General features: G+C 38.8%; 2 protein-coding genes and 1 pseudogene across 2 annotated transcripts in view; 1 reads left to right on the forward strand and 2 right to left on the reverse strand.

Annotated features, from left to right (window-relative positions):
• Positions 1-17,603, reverse strand: part of LOC131799659 (uncharacterized) — a gene marked incomplete in the record, with an annotated part of 189,028 nt that overhangs the window by 162,101 nt on the left and 9,324 nt on the right. Inside the window, 8 exon segments of the mRNA XM_066163274.1 lie at positions 7,942-8,074; positions 8,654-8,788; positions 8,920-9,088; positions 9,822-10,069; positions 10,299-10,430; positions 10,906-10,941; positions 11,411-11,632; positions 12,056-12,234. Of these exon segments, the coding sequence (XP_066019371.1) occupies positions 7,942-8,074; positions 8,654-8,788; positions 8,920-9,088; positions 9,822-10,069; positions 10,299-10,430; positions 10,906-10,941; positions 11,411-11,632; positions 12,056-12,234 (1,254 nt within the window).
• Positions 387-3,500, forward strand: LOC131775873 (uncharacterized). The gene is made up of 2 exons (XM_066163307.1): positions 387-1,127; positions 1,500-3,500. The coding sequence occupies exons 1-2, from the start codon at positions 1,055-1,057 to the stop codon at positions 2,624-2,626; spliced, it is 1,200 nt and encodes a 399-aa protein (XP_066019404.1). The 5' UTR covers positions 387-1,054; the 3' UTR covers positions 2,627-3,500.
• Positions 3,319-5,246, reverse strand: LOC136279467 (uncharacterized; annotated as a pseudogene).

Raw genomic sequence — 17,603 nt, forward strand, 5'->3', positions numbered from 1 at the left:
CAATACTAAAATTCTATTTCAATTCAATGAAATTCAATTTCAATTCAATGAGATTCAAGTTCAATTCAATGAAATTCAAGTTCAATTCAATGAAATTCAATTTCAATTCAATGAAATTCAATTTCAATTCAATTTCAATTCAATGAGATTCAAGTTCAATTCAATGAAATTCAAGTTCAATTCAATTTCAATTCAATTTCAATTCAATTTCAATTCAATGGAAATTCAATGGAAATTCAATGAAAATTCAATGAAAATTCAATGAAAATTCAAGTTCAATTCAGTGAAATTCAAGTTCAATTCAATGAAATTCAAGTTCAATTCAATGGAAATTCAATTTCAATTCAATTTCAATTCAGTGTAGACTATGCGCAAAGCATCTTGGATCAAACATACGGGAATCCGCTTCCAAACGCTTTTCCCGCCATTTTTTAACCAACAAAATGGAGGAACATCTTCGAAACCTTGCTGATTCGTTGGGCGAGTGCTCAAGACTCGTGTCTCAAGTGTTAGCAAGCTCTAGTTCAAGCTCAAATACGAAAGTTCCGGACTCAGTCACTCAAGTCGTGTCTGAAAATAACTTAAGTTTAACTAACAATGTTGCTAGTGCCGTCGAGCGAGCTCGATCCATGTTGCAAAGAAGTCGAAGTACAGGATTGTGTTCTCGCTTGAGCCAACGGGAGCGACTTCGATCAGCATCACCGTCCGTTCCTACCAGTAACAGAGGAAAGAAACAAAAAACAACTCCAGAACAATCTAAACCGTTTGAATTTGCTCTTATGCACGTGGGGGATGACGACGAAGAAGAAAGTTTGTCAATTAACCACGATAATATTTTGTTAAGAGGATTTGTTAATTTAGTTAATACAGATGGAGAGGACGACATCCGATCCAAAATTGGTGATGCGATCAGACTAAATATCCGTTAGTTGGCAACAGAGATTTTGTGTTTCTTCGAGCAAACCGGCGAAAGTTAAGCACACCTGTTAGTTGTGAAGAATACACGTACAAACAAGTGAAATTGCTCTGCGGGCAAGGAGCCATTTACATTAAAATGAAAAGTGAACTGAACTGTATAATATGTGATGACGATGGGAATAGCTTAATCGAAGATGATGATTTGCCAGGTAAATTTTGTTGTGTTTTTAAAATTTTTAAGGCAAAGTTTTAAAACTGGGTTGTTATTAAGAGTAATTTATTGTAACTTGTTTTTCCTTGGCCTCATTGTGACCATTTGTCCATGGCAACAACCTAATTTTGACATAATCTAGGGAGGGCCACAGGTTTGTCAGCCTATGACTGTAATGTGTTTTACCCTTGTTAAATAAAGTTAGTTAGTTATTTACATCAAAACTTTCTTCACATCTTAATCAACTTTTTAATTGTAGTAAAAATTCTGCTGGTTATTTGTTTTTCTCACAGTGGAAAGTGTCGTTAAACATTTACAGAACCAAAAAAGTCAGTTCTTTTCATTCTTATACATATATTTTTTTGTGCAGAAATGCTTAGTCAACAAACTCCTGAACAACAGAAACAAACAGGAATGCAATCAGTATCCACCTTTGAAGAGAGCAGTACAGGAATTGAGTCAAAAAGGGAGAAGACAGAACCTGATTACACTGAAAATCAGTCTGTGGATCTTCTGGCCAAGGATTGTGTAAATTACTGTAAATCTAATGGTATTGAAAATCCTGCTGAAATTTTGCACTATGCACAAAGTCTGATTGTGACTGGGAGACCACTGGATGTGCAAGATGTAACTGTAAATCTGGAAGGTGAAACCAACTTCATCTTAATCAATCGACAAGATGTTTTGAGATCAGCTATGGAAGAAGTGCAATTTTTAAAGGACCCCAGACTAACACTTGCAGTTGGATTTTATGGTGAGAGTGCTGAGGATTATGGTGGTCCACGGAAAGAGTTCTTTCGCCTGTGTTTACGAGAGATCAAAGCTAAGTACTTTGACAATGGCCTCAAAGACCATCTTTCTAATGACTATTCAACCATTGGGTTAATAATGGTCCTTAGCACTTTGCAGAATGGCAGTATCCCTAGATTTTTAAAAGAAGATCATCTCCAGGCCCTTTTTTCTTCTGGAGAGCCATCAAATCCTTGTATCTCAAAGCTTCGCTTTGGCTTTAAAACCCTGGGGCTTTATCAAATAGGAAATGGTATACCTAACTTCCTTCACCTTTTCAGACCTTCAGAAAGTTCAGCCTTGTCAAGAAGAAAGCTGATTGTCCTCCTCCCACCAAATTTCTCTGAAGGGGGTAGCAATGTACACCGTTTCGAATCAGAAATTTATGATTTGTTTTCTAAATACACCAGGCTAGCAGCAAGTGGGCAAAGGGGGTCAATCACCCTGGGACATATACTTCAGTTTGTCACTGGTACTGATGAAGAGCCCCCACTTGGGTTTGGTGTTGCACCTTGTATAGAATTTGTTGAGGCAGCAAGCCATGGCACAAACTCTCACACAGAATGCCCATTTCTACCTACTGCAAACACTTGTGCAAATATATTGTATTTACCAAGACGTGCAAAGGATGTATTGCTGCCAAGTGAGGAACAACTCTTCAATCTTTATGATTTAGCCTTTGCAAATGCATTTTTTGGAAATCTGTAAATTTAGATTCTATTAAGTTGTGAATACAATGATTTCTAGCTCATCGTTTTGGTAAATGTTTACAAGTGAAACAAGTGATGAAACATCACTTCCAGATGTTTTGACCATATGGCACATAGTTGAGATGGTGGGCAAAGGGGTGCTACATTTAAAGGTGTTATGTTTTGCTGGGCTTGGCCAATATCTTGGGTATCATTTCAACAATGGACTCTAAAGACTGGGCCTTAATTGTTGTATTTCCAGCTGAAATTGTGTAAGATGTTTAAATTTATATTTTAAATGTATATTAAAACATGTTGAGTTGCAAAAATTGCTTTCTTTGGACCACTTGCATTATAAAAAGGTAATGTTTAGTGGTACCTTATAATTGTGCTGCACAAGGATTTGTCACAAATAACAATTCAACAGTTGATTTAAAATGGGGTTTTATCTTAAGAATTGTGAAGTGTTTCAGTCTGTGCTAAAAGTATTTTCAGGAGCCAATGCTCATTCAGTCATTGCACTCATAACAATTCATGGGAAAGAATGAAGTACTCAGTAAAAAAATTGATTACTAAGTTGTGCAATGGTTTCTAGAAAATGGGGGAGGACATAAGTTGTGTTTTATTTGTGAATTAGCTGTCTGTGTCTTTTAGCAAAGACTTAAAAATTGAAGAAAATCTTCAACAAAAATACTTTTTTAATTTGTTGCTAGACACAAGAACTTTCACTGCTTGATTGTAGCATTGTATCTGTTGAAATGTGAGGATCATACCTGTGCTATCAAAAATAGACAGCTGCTTAAATAAGTAAAAGAGTTTCTGTTTTAAGGTACCTGAATAAAGTTGAAGTTTAAGTCATCTTTTATACTGGTGTTGAATACTGAATTTCTTTGACAATTAGGTAACCATATCAAATCCTGTTGCATGTTCATTTTGCATTTGATTAATATTGACACTCAATTGTTAACTTTACTGTCTGCACATCCCACGCAGCAACTGAAGATGGCCACATGATTTACCAAAAAGGTATAGTGTTATTAACAGTTTTCAACGCTCTCCTTTACTATCTGGTGAATGTTAGTGTAGATATCTATGCCCATTTGCATCGATGACATGAATGGATCGATCTGCTCAAGAACTTTGGCTTGAACTGACTGATGTTCAACTGGTAATGTCACTGGAGGAACAACAACATTGTTGTTGCTATCTTCAAATGGAGATGGCCCATCTGGGTCAACACCATAGAACTCCAGGTCATCAGGATCCTCATCTAATTGCCATTGACCCACATCTGATATGGGGACCAATGGTTTGCTGTCCTTACCTTGTGATGGTTGAAGGCCTCCACATATTCGTGAAGCGCAAGGTTTATTCTTGGGAGGAATGTCAAATGTAGCGCAAACATATCCGTTGCATTGTCAACGTTAAGCAGGCCTGTATCCTCCATTGCGTAAAACACGTAGTAGAAAAGATGACACACACACCTGAAGACGTCCCTCCAGAGTCTTTCAATTCTCTGATTTCTTGTGGAGGGACCGGCAATGAAACTCCCTCTACCTTCACCTCTTGCTTCCACCATAGCATCACAAACTAATACATTTTCCACACCATAATCCACACGAATACGTGATGGCCACAACCCATCTTTTTCAATTGCTTTCAGAAAGAGTTCCAGAACAGTTTGTGAAAGATTATTATTACTACATCTAAGAAACACAACTCTTCTAGAGAAACCATCCATGCATCCGTGGATTACAAAGCCCAGCGAATGAGAGAATGATGACCATCTAAATGCCACAGAGAATTTGGCCATGGCACGGAGTATTGCCTACGAGAAATAACCATTCCCCACCTCAAGGCAGTATTCGCTGGATCCACCCTTGCTAAACACTCGCGAATTCTTCTTCTTTGAATCCTCAGTCCAAGTGACTTAAGGTACCCGGCTAAATATGTTCGCCCGGTTGTTAATCCATGACGAGCAATATACTCTAAAAGTAATTCATCCAATTCTGTATCCGGCAACAAACTAAAATTCGCCGTGCTTTGCAAGCCATATGATTGTACTCTACGATAAATTGTCCAACGAGACACACCAAACAACAAAGAAATTTTTTCCAATGAAAATCCAAGTCCGAGAAGATCTTCTAACGTGTCAGGAGATATAAGGAACTGTGGTCTCCCAGGATTTCCCGTTCTGAGAATTTTACATTTATGTCGAGAAATTGATGAAGGTTTTACTGCTAGAGTTTTGAGATGATTTTCAATAGCCCGTAGTACTTCTGCAAACGCAGTAGCTAGAGATTCCCACTCGATCCGATCTTGCTCAATGTCAGTTAAGGCAATAGAACTCAAAAGACTAACGGTTCGATCGAGAACTACAGATTGTGCTTGCACGTCACTGATATCCGTTTCACTATAATGTATACATTGCTCTGTTCTATCGAGCACTGACGATAAAAATTCAGGTAAGTCTTTTTCCACGTCAAATTCTGGCTCTACGTCCGCCATTATGCTAGTTAAATTTACCGCGCGAAAACATAAAGCCTTAAAGTTCCCGTATGCTAGTTATCATTTCCGGTTACTAACCGGAAGCAATTCTGAATGTTTGTTTTTTTCATTGAATTGAAATTGAATTTTCATTGAAATGAACTTGAATTTTCATTGAATTGAACTTGAAATTCATTGAATTGAAATTGAATTGAAATTGAATTTTCACTGAATTGAACTTGAATTTCATTGAATTGAACTTGAATTTCATTGAATTTTCATTGAATTTTCATTGAATTTTCATTGAATTTTCATTGAATTTTCATTGAATTTCACTGAATTGAACTTGAATTTTCATTGAATTTTCATTGAATTGAACTTGAATTTCATTGAATTGAACTTGAATCTCATTGAATTGAAATTGAATTTCATTGAATTGAAATTGAATTGAAATTGAATTTCATTGAATTGAACTTGAATCTCATTGAATTGAAATTGAATTTTAGTATTGAATATTGCTACAATTGGCTTGCCATAGGTTGTCATATTTTCAAACTAATAGCTCACAGGACGTGGCAAGAGCCCAATCAAATCGAGATTGCGTTTCGGTGTTAATGAAGATGCTTTCATTTGAATGTCGAAGGAACCCAGGATTGTATCGGTCTTGCTGTATGTTACTGGTATTGAAATTTGTGTCACCCTCTCGACCACACAGATGCAAAACGAAAACAATTCGTTAATGACCCACTTTACACTTTGGTGCTTAGTGAAGCACCAATAAATCAAAAGGCGCTCGATGGCTTTAATCCTTCAACGAAGAAAGGATCCTTGTAAAGTTATCATGACTCGGGAAAAGATCGTACTCTTACTCGTCATTACCTGAAACTGCTCGGGACCTGTTAAGGAGTATTCCACCGAGTACCACTGATCTCCTCTATTACCGTCGACGGAAAACACAACACTGTTACCCGATGCTGAATTTTTGTAAACCCTCAGGGATCCAATGTTAACACCCAGCATGTGGTAATGCATACGGAGACAATAAGGTCCCTTCAGCCGGGGAGACAGCAGGACAGCTCTGTCGCCTTTTCTACGAGGCGTGGATGTCTCGATGTAAACGTAATAACCTGTGTGAAAACAAAGGTCAGCAGGGGCCGACTACCGACCAAGTTATGACTAAGTTTTGTTACAAAATCGGCCAATAATCTACGAATCTGATAGATCCTGCAGCGGGGATCTGAGAATGCCGCAGAATTAACGAATGAAGAGATTCAAAGCACTATTTTACTACCCCTCTGGCTTGCCGAATCTCTATCAGGAGGAAGCCCATAAAAATAGTATAATAATATAGCTGACCTTTTCCAGACATATCTGTGCCTGGTCCAGTCCCACCGGTACTTGTAGGACCTTTATGGAGGGTCCAGTCAAACTGGTCTCCAGTCGCTTGAGTTAAGTCGCACAGCGAACCACTGTCAAAGTTACAGTACTCTATGGAAGAAAAAGGACTGACATCAATTAACGGACATCACTCCTATCATCAATCCTAGTAAGAAGACAACTGCCACTGTGACATTTCCTGATGCTATGATCTCACACTCATTACCGTTAATCAAGGTTCGATTTTTCATACGACACATATTGGTGCGATTACCCAAGATCTAATCTTAATCGGAGTTTGACACGATTTCCGTTACGTGAAGCAACGACAAATTTGAGCTGTAGCATATCAAAACTTTTCTATCGTAACAGACTACGTACCTTGTGCGACTAAAGGAGTAGTTTTGATAGTCGTTGGGGGCTGGGTGTAGACTTTAAATTGATTGCAACTCCCTGGTTTTAATCTGATTTCATCTAGAGCAATATCTCCAGTGTTACCAATGCCTCTCTCTGCTTCAAAACCTAGCTGTAAAATTAGAAAAAAAGATGATGACTGATTAGATGAGAAAAAAGCTGCACAACTACCCATCTACCTTCCCCTTCCTCCCTAGAAAAGCATGCAAATTTAGAACAAAATATAAATAAAAAATTGAATGAAAACGTTAAAATAGATTAGGTTTTATCCGCATTTCTTGCTATACTACACTTTTTGATTAAGATTGGCCACTTTCTTTACAATTTTGATTGGCTTTTGATGGACTTTTGTGTAGTCAGTTGAACAATTACTTTAATTTTTTAATATTCAGTCTAGACGAATGAAGACGTGCCAGATGTCCCTTAAGGCCAAAGGAAATGATACCCTAAAACTCATCACATTAGATGAAGCAAATATTTCTTAGTCTTAAATGTCAGGCACAAACCAAATTCAAGAAGTATTATATATTTATCAGCAATGCTACCTAAAGCTGTAAACCATTTAAGATGGCTCTGAACCTAATAACAGTTTTTAGAGGGAGGACTCTTGATGTTTGGATGTGATTCTAGATTTTATTGTAATCAGTAACGAGTAATGGGTATCACCTAGTTCTTTTTTGAGTCACAGGCATCAACAGCTAGAATCAGTAGTATTTTAAAGAGACTGTAGTGTTACTGTGGTAACTTTCTATATCAGATAAATGATCCAATCATGTTTTAGTAACATTGGGCATTTTTTCAGCACTTTTTGTCAAGAAACAATTTTGGTCTAATCGATATATTAAAAAATTTATGTCCAAAGATTACAAGACTGTTTTGGACCACCTCAAGCTGTCATTTTGATTTAGTTGTCAACATTAAGGGAAGTCCTGAAAACGTACCTGGTAGGCATGTTTACCCCAATTGTCGATTTCGGCTTTATGCCATTTTTGTCCCTGGTCGCCTGTGTAGGAAAACTGTTTGAACCTTCGTGCGCCCAAAACAAGAAGGACATGTAGAGCTCCCATCTGAGCTCCGTGCATATAATAATAAAACTGAAGGCAGTAGCTACCGATCAGCTTCGGCGAGAGAAGCTGGGCGCGGTCTCCATTTTGACGCGGAAATGAAGCTTCGGCATAGATGTAGTAGCCTGAGGAAAAAACAAAAGGCATAACTCAAGTTATTATGAAGCACTAGGACAGAATCTTAGGTAACACAGTGGTCACACGAGTTACTATTATCTGCACAAGCTGGTAACTAATGGCGTTTTAAAAGCAAATACCTTTTTTGATAAAGCTCAAAACAGATTGGTAAATCAACAGGATACTCCTACTTTAATAAGCTTTGTGTTAAAAAAGACTCGAGTTTTCCTTTTCCAACCTTTTGTTTCCTTTTACAGATTTTTATATCCATTTCAATTTTTCTTTCGCTTCTTTTACGTGGCAGCAGGTGTTTCTTAGGTTTTCCTGTCAAAGTTTGCGCAGGAAATTGTCGTGTTGAATTGAGGCTCTGAGCATGGCCGATCTTTGACCGCTGTGTTCGCTTACCCGAGTACCATGAAAAGTCTGCAGAGTGTTTTCAGGTTCACAGCCCGAAAATTAATTCTCAATCAAACAAAAAGGTCACCAATACGCCAAAAAAAAAAAGAAAAAAAAAAAAACAGAAAAATCTCATAACAAATGTTTGCTTTTTTTCTGAAGATGCCGTGATGTGAGAGCTATTTGCCAACCTGTAGAAGAAACATCAGATCTCGGGCCAGTCTGCGGCGCGCTTGGGGTGTTCCCTTTGTTCAGAACCCAGTCAAACTCGTCAGCAGTAGTCTGGGTAAACTGACAAAAAGTCCTTGAATCAAAGTTGCAGTACACTAGAAAATATCCACACAAGAAGTTTAGTCTCTAAGGGGGAGGTGGGGAAGGGAGGGGTGGGTAGATGACTGGGTGGGGAGGTAATTCATACGGTGACATTATGACTGAATACCCATATACCCATGCTTACCTTCTCCACGAGTAGGTGGCTCAGGTGTGGTCTTTTGTTTGACCGGCGTTTTGATGACAGGTGGAGCAGGGGTGCCCGGTGATGCGTTGCATTTTCCAGGGACAAGTTTAATTTCATCTAAAGCAATATCACCTCGGTAGCCATTGCCACGGACAGCCTCGAATGCAAGCTGCAACGTATACAAAAATTATCGGAAAAACGCGTGTTAAGACAGTTGCAAAAGAGATCAATATAAATGATCATAACTCAATCATTTCTTAAACCGCAGTTCACATACATGATTTTTTTATATGATCAGTCATTTATCCATCACTTCACGGGTCTATAACGAAGCAACATAATGACAAATTCCTTGTTGAAATATTGGCTTAGTTGACCGAACACCAGCTTCGCAGAAGTTCAAATCCCGTACAGGCCTGAATTTCTTTCAGGCCGTTTTTTCACGACTCCTAAGTAGTGTTCATTCATGCGAAGATCGCTCTCGTATTTAGAGATTGTTTACAGTTTCTAGTTAAGTTATCATTCCCTCGCAATGTTCTTCTTCAGTTTTTAGATTTCAAGGGTTGTCATATTTTCAAACTAATAGCTCACAGGACGTGGCAAGAGCCAAATCATTAGAGATTGCGTTTCGGTGTTGACAAAGATGCTTTCATTTGAATGTCGAAGGAACCCAGGGTTGTATTGGTCTTGCTGTATGCTATTGGTATTGAAATTTGTGTCACCCTCTCGTACACACAGATGCAAAACTAAAACAATTCGCTATTGAACCACTTTGCACTTTGGTGCCTAGTGAAGCACCAATAAATCAAAAGGCGCTCGATGGGTTTTATCCTTCAACGAAGAAAGGATCCTTGTAAACTTTACATCACTCGGGACAAGATCGTACTCGTACTCGTCATTACCTGAAACTGCTCGGGACCTGTTAAGGAGTATTCCGCCGAGTACCACTGATCTCCTTTATTACCGTCAACGGAAAACACAACACTGTTACCCGATGTTGAATTTTTGTAAACCCTCAGGGATCCAATGTTAACACCCAGCATGTGGTAATGCATACGGAGACAATAAGGTCCCTTCAGCCGGGGAGACAGCAGGACAGCTCTGTCGCCTTTTCTACGAGGCGTGGATGTCTCGATGTAAACGTAATAACCTGTGTAAAAACAAGAGTCAGCAGGGGCCGACTACCGACCAAGTTATGACTAAGTTTTGTTACAAAATCGGCCAATAATCTACGAATCTGATAGATCCTGCAGTGGGGATTTGGGAATGCCGCAGAATTAATGAAAGAAGAGATTCAAAGCACTATTTTACTAGCCTTCTGGCTTGCCGAATCTCCACCGGGAGGAAGCCTTCCAAAATAGGATAATCAAATAGCTGACCTTTTCCAGACATATCTGTGCCTGGTCCAGTCCCACCGGTCCTTGTAGGACCTTTATGGAGGGTCCAGTCAAACTGGTCTCCAGTCGCTTGAGTAAAGTCGCACAGCGAACCACTGTCAAAGTTACAGTATTCTAAAAAAAGGAAAAAAAAGGACTGATATAAATTAACGGACATTACTCTTATCCAGGTAAGAAGACAACTGCCACTGTGACGTTTCCTGATTCTACAAACTCACACTCATTACCGTTAATCAAGGTTCGGTTTTCATACGATATAGATTGGTGTGATTACACAAGATCTAATCTTAATCGGAGTTTGACAAGATTTCCGGCATCCGCTAGAAATGTTACTTACGGTCAATTATGCAAACCATTTGCGAACAAGAATGCGTCTGTTTTCAGGCCTCACAGTTCGTGAGTTTGAACCCGAAGTGAAAGTTCCATTTTGGTTTCACTGTGCCTCTTCCCTTGTAAATTGTAACGAAATGCGAAGTGGAAGTGGGAGGGAGGTAAACTCGCGATGGACTTCGAATTCGTCTAGAGAGGCACTACTAATTTACTCAACCCCAATGAACTTGGCTAGGTCTCTATGTGCGAAATTACTCACCAACAGAATTCTCATCTGGACCTGGAGTAACTGGCTCTAGAGGAGAAAAATTGATCAAGTTCAGCTTTGCCTTACTTATTTGGTTTATCCCACGCAATGGAAAAAGATACATTGATACCTATTTCAGATTTAATTGTCTCCATAGAATTATTTTCAATTGTCTGTCAAAAGAAATCCGGAATTGCCCTAGTTTTCTTTATTTCGATCTGTGATTGGTCTAGAAAACTCGTGCCACTTTTCCAACCAATCAGATGCAAAACTAAAACCAATCACGACTACTCTCACGAGTTGGTTGCCCGCGTTTTCCCGCGCTTTAGCCAATTTGGTTGTTTTTACTTTAAATTCTCATTGGTGTTTTCCTTTCTTCTGAGTGGCCGTCGTGATTACTTTGGTTTGAGTTTTACGACACTCACACGGGATATACACTTCATGTAATGCATGTGGAAGGTAGATTGTAATTGTCTTGGTGTTTGAACCTTTTACGGTATTTAACATCAAAACTCACTTGCAGGACACTTGTACAACTTATTGATCTGCCGAACGTCATTAGCACTAAATCCTTTCCGCTGACCCATTTGGTTTGACCCACTCCTCAATCCCATGATGGTTGGTCGTCCATTACGGGTAAAGTCATTCGGCCCATAATGCATTATGCTGCTATAGTCGTAAGGTTCTCCCAAATGCTGGATCTCGCCTTGATCGAATTTTTGGAAGTTGTCTTCTACGCCTGATGGAATAGAATTGTGTGTAAAGTTTTTGTGTATTTATTTGTATAGACTCTGACAGGTGTTTACGAAAAATATTATGTTAAAAGATCATTAAGGCCTAAACGCAAAAATGGAAAAAAGCAAAACAAACAAACAAAAAAACGAAACAAAGAAAAAAGTTATAAGTTTACGAGCGCCAACGCATATGTGTGACCTGAAAGAAGGGATGTAAAGTGGCTACAAAGGCCCGGTAATAGGAAGAAAAACCAGTTGGAATACAGGGAAAAGGGAGATTCCAGAACCTCCTTCTCAACTAACTTACCGACCATAGATAGGCTCAGTAAAGTGTCTTCGTTAAGTTTATTGGAGCTTCTATAATTTATTTTCAGTGGTGATTCTAAAGCGATAGCTTTTTTCATAGTATCACAAAGCCCTCTTCTCACCTTTTTGAATGTTCTCGTACAGGATCTTGACGTAACTATCTCTGTCTGATCGAGATTGCTCGTGAAAGAAGCCAATTGCGTGCGCTATTTCGTGGATGACAACGCCCTTGAACCAGCAGCCTCGGTGAAGGTTTATCTTCTGCTCTCCACGTGCTGTGCGACCTATAGATGACGAGCACCTATCAGTCAAAAGAGATGATAAATTTGTGAACCTTGTACTTCCTTGTGTGGTGTTTTGATTCGGAGGAGAAAGGTGGATAACTAGTATAGGCTTAGTTGAGCGAAAGAATACGGAAAATGCGCAAAAAGGATGAAGGTTAATACTTTGCGGCAGGATTCTGCTTCGGGGCCTTAGGTAGCAGTCAAGCTGCAACCACTTACAGGCGATTGGCAGCAAATAGCGGAGTTCGCAACGCGCGCGGCGTAGTCCATAATTATACGAAATAAAAGTAAGCCATGTAGCCGAAAAAATTTTGACTTACGACCGTTCGACTGTACGACCGACCGTACAAGGTGCTACTTTTAGAATGTACGGCCAAGTGCATTGCGGGCGCGTTCTTAGCCATTACGTAATGGAAGGGCAAAGTAGAAGGTAATGCGCAGGCGCGATTGGGTGCGTAACTAGGATACCCCATTTGTGCCAGGAGATACTGGCACAATGAAGTGTGCATACTCGAGTACCGAGCTTCAGTGCAGCCTACGGCGGGCACACAGTTAGGCATTAGACGAGGGCTTCACGTGAGCTGGTAAATGTGAAGCAGCGTAAGCAATTAAATTACAAAACGCGTTTTGAGTGGGAAACCGAACTGGTGAGGTTGTAGTTGAACAGTAATTCTCAGTATTTTGCAATTTTGGATCAACTCGAAAAGCAACAATACCGTCAGAGCTGGAGCTTTGTCAGCCGGAGGAAATTGTCATAATCCAAGTTCGTGGAGAAAGGGTTTTGAGTGAAAATAGGCCGGAAAGAAAGAGACAGAGCGACCAAAGAAAGCAAGAAATAAGAGTTGTAAAGCAAGTCGAGAAAACGCGGAAGAAAGTCAGAAAGGACGCTAAAATAGGCAGAATACGGCGAGAAGAACGCGTAAGAGAACAAGAAAAGGCACTTTTTTTGCCAATCTTCGTTTGATACCAGCTTCAGTTTATAATTCAAATCACGTTTCGGTAAAACAATGACCTTTGCATTCATCGCTTTAAAACCCTCGCGCCCGTTCATCGCTCGGATAACATTTCAAAAGTGTTCGTATTCTTCAAATCATTTCTTGTCCTACCTTTTGGAATGTTTGATACAGTCGTGGTGTTCAGGGAAGAGAAGTTATCTTACGGATTATGTTTTTCCTAGAAAGTTTTAAAATGATAGCGAACGGCGATAGCAAGTTTCTATCATTCTCTCTTCATTTGGTTATCGCAAGGTTTACATTAATCATTTTAAAAAAATCGCGCTTTGTCGAAGGTTTGTTGTTTTACTCTAAGAACGAAGTAACGACCTTTCCCAAAGTCAGCGATGTTCATGTTTACTTTAAGTTTGACGCGGTAGTTTGATTTTGAAAATATGGTCATGTAAGAACCCGTCAAACATCTAAGAATTAAATTACCGAGCGCAAATGTGAGCAGTAAACAAACTCACGGGTAAAATGGTGTTAATCCTGCAGCGTGAGGAGTGAATTTCATTGTTTGGTCATGGTACATTTCAGCGTTATGTTTTCATGCTTTCTACTCGATTCGTTCGAACTTGAAGAAATGGTTTTTCTCACAAACATGGAGCCACTTTCTCTTCGCTCAACATCTCGAGGCGTACTTAATGCTCGGGTTAAGATGAACATGCCCGCGATACGATAATTTTTTCCTAATGCTGGAAAATGAAGAATAAATCTCTGAAATTGTTAGTCATCAAATTTTTTAGGAAGCGTATGGGGTGTAATTACCGTCAAAAATAAATGTTAAATTATGATATCCACAATTTCAGTCATGACATTGAGATGTGCAATTGTGCTATTCCAATGTGATATGACGTCTCAATATGCAATTTGGTCCTTGTGTTATGACATTATGCTATCACATTTGACTACTTTGCTTTTGCAATGTGCTGATTTGTCACTCTACCTTGGCGTTCCGGTATTATATTTTGCTATTTTGCCATTGCATTTTAGTATTCTTCAATTTCGACATTGGGAAAAGCAGTTTTGCTATTACGATTTGTCATTTTCATAGCGTGCGTTTCATTATGGTGTTTTGTCAAGGTAACATGCAGTTCGGCATGGCACTCAGAAACGAGTTTTGGACAAGATAAATTATTTTCCGCCAAAATTACAACTATATTCATATATTTCCTCTCTGTCTCCCTGTCTTGGTTAGAAACATGGCGGCTTTTCGTGAAAGAGTGGTGAATTTATAATTGTTAGAAAAGGCGACCCATCTTATTAGGGAACACACCAGGGTCCCAGGGTCCCGAGAATGGTTCTCCAAGGTACGGTGCAGTAGCCAGTAGCCAGAGCAGTGAACGGACGGGAAACCGACGGACGAGTACTGGAAAATTTTCGAAATTTATTTCAGCCGTACACGGCTCGCGCAAGGTCAACCAGTTTCTTAAGCAGCAGCAGACAGCAGTCGGCGTCGTCAGCTCCAGCTAATAAAAGAAGGAAACGGAACACAACAGTATTGTTCTTCAAACGAGATACATGGACCCACGAATTTTTTTGTCTAGCAGATAAAGAGCAGATGGCAGTCCGTAGCAGATCATTTAAAATCCAGTTGTAAGAGGCTGGTCAAGGCCGCAAAAAATTTGCTTCAACAGCAAGACCAACGCAACAGATGTCATGACGAAGCAAGAAGAAGGCTACCCTAAGTTAATTGCTGGTGGAGGGTTTGAAATACTTCAACGAGGTCTGAGCCCTTCTGAGTTAAGCATTATTCCTCCTCCAAATTCAGGATACACGGTACACTTTTAATGCGACTGTGCGGGATTGGGACAACCAATCGCCTACATAAGACCTGTACAGTGCAATCTGAACCAGGATCTCATCTAGGCGGTTGTAGAGGATTGCCAGGTATGTACAATTTTACAGGTTACGATTGTATCTATCCGACAAATTGCCTTAACTTTTTAACTCCAAAAATGAAGAAGACATTTGTAGGTTTATTTTTGGTTTGCAATCACGTGATAAGATGCCATGTTGATTGAACTGTTTTCCTCCATTCTTTACTCTCATTACTTTTTTGATAGTGTCAGGAGAAATTATGTCTAGGTCTCTAGCGGGCCTTTTTAGGGTTAAAATTAGCAATTTCACTATATTTTAATGATTAAGATATTCTTATGCTTTCAAATATAACAAAAAATGTGATGAGAGTGTGATGTTAAGAAACACTTATTATGGGAAAATCTGTAGCTGGTAGCCTATGTCTTTATAATGTTTAAATTTTCATGGGAAATGCTTTTCTATGAAAGTGGGAATACAGGAGTTTCAAAGATGATAGAAATAGGCTGTTTGCAAGTAATGAAAAGCAAACTGACAACCATACTTCAATGCTTGACATGCTTCACTCATACATGTCAGTTGTGTGTACCTACCATTGAAGACTGGTGTCTCTAAAAAGAATTTTTGGGGTAACTGCTGCTCTTTGTTAATCTTTGTAGCTAAAAAAGCTACTAAAGGCACTGAACTTCAATTTTTATGTACTAGAGCACCTTCTATAAGGCTGAAGAGTAGAAGACCATAGATTGATGTTTACTTAAGGTACTAATTACACAATCACATATTCATGTAAAACCCTACATATATAAAACTGATTACATGATGTCCCTTTACACCTCAACATCAGTATGCATATACTCCATACTGTTCTTTATACAATTCCTTATGTGCTGGCAGGGAGAATTTGTTCAACAATCAAGGGATTCTTCAGTTGTTTATCATTTCCTTTATTCTCATAACTTAATGTTTGATTCAGGGGTGATATTGAAAGGAGAAATTAGATGCTAGTCACTCTCAGGGATTAAAGGGTTTATAACGACACATTTTTATACGCCACTCCTTGCATTTGTTGGCAACAATGCAGTGTAGTTAAGATTGTTAGGAAAGAAAACAAACAAATGAACAGAAGACAGTGAAATGAGGGAAACTGAAAACTTTACCATGTGATAGAAAAAACATGACAAGGGAAACTTGAATTGTACTAGCTAATTTCCTCTATTGTCCTTCATGTTTTTGATCAAATAAAATTTAATCAGTTGTAGGGTTTGCCAGCAATGTGTCAAATTACCAGTGTAGCAGACTTGATTCTTCTTATAAATCATGCAGCTAGTAAAAGATAGATACTAAAATTAGATGTCCATAAGAAAAAGGACACATCATCAAAAAAAATCATCCTTAACCCTTTACACCCTAACATCAGTATACATATTCTTCATACAGTTCTCCATACATTTCCTAAGGTGCTAACAAGGAGAATTTGCTTAACAATCAAGAGCTTCTTCAGTTGGTGATCATTGCCTTTATTCTCATGACCTTGATGTATGATTCAGGGGTGATGTTGTTGGGAGAAATTAGATGCTAGTCACTCTTAGGAGTTAAAGGGTTAAGTGGTGGTGTGATTGATTTGTAACATTTAGAATGACAGAAGCAGTAAAAACACATTGAACTTTTTCCTTTTCACTAGTTAATTAGATTTTGGATGCTACATTCAAACTGGGTGAGATTAAATTTATTTGTATCATGCTTCATTATGGTTTGTTTACATGGAAAGATAATTGTTCTTATTAATAGCTTCACAGATGTTTTGGTTGCCATCACAAACAACATTTATTCAAAGTTTCATTTAACATAGAACGTTTCAAGGACCCTTGTTTTTTCTCTTCAATACCATTTACTATTTCTGGAGCACAATTAAAGGAAGCAGGTTGTTCAAAAAATTATAAATTGGGATTCAGGTAATTATTTGAATAAGTGAGTCATATTTGATGTTTCCACATGTAACAGGATGACCGAGCTGAAGATAGCCTCAAAAAGGAGTGAACTCCATTCTAACAATTAGGTGACTAATTTGGAAACTTGAGCACTTGGTAAATACATAAATAAATGTTCCAAAGCGCTACAAGGATAAAAGAAAACTTTCTTTGGCTGCAGAACTGTTAGAAGCATCGTAATTTAACAACTTAAACTTCAGAACGTCCCACTAAAGTAGGTAAGAGGCGCCAATTGACATACGAAGAAAGTCGATCGACTTCCTACCCTCTAGACGAAAATTTCGCCTCTTACCCCCCATCCCCTCTGGAATTTCCTGGGACTTTGACCCCCCCCACCCCTCTGGAATTTCCAATTCCCTCCGTGGTGGGGGTATGGATATTTTCTGGAACTACACAATGGTGATTGTTTACCATATCTATTTCTCTGTACCTTATAAGCCCTCAAAGTTGAAGCAGGTGAGTCAATAACCTGACTTCCTTTGTTTGGAATTGTGTGATTATATAATTTTGCGGTGTAAGTTACTACATTGTAACATTTAATATTATTATTTAGATGGCATTAAATACTCTTTCTCAAGCTTTCATTAA

The sequence above is a fragment of the Pocillopora verrucosa genome, chromosome 3, assembly GCF_036669915.1.
Source record: "Pocillopora verrucosa isolate sample1 chromosome 3, ASM3666991v2, whole genome shotgun sequence".
Lineage (NCBI taxonomy): Eukaryota > Metazoa > Cnidaria > Anthozoa > Scleractinia > Pocilloporidae > Pocillopora > Pocillopora verrucosa.

Excerpts from the sequence above, each read along its gene's own strand:
- LOC131775873 (XM_066163307.1), top strand. The coding sequence starts at position 1,055 with ATGAAAAGTGAACTGAACTGTATAATATGTGATGACGATGGGAATAGC. Across the intron at positions 1,128-1,499 it reads CGAAGATGATGATTTGCCAG|AAATGCTTAGTCAACAAACT; the intron begins GTAAATTTTGTT and ends TTTTTTGTGCAG.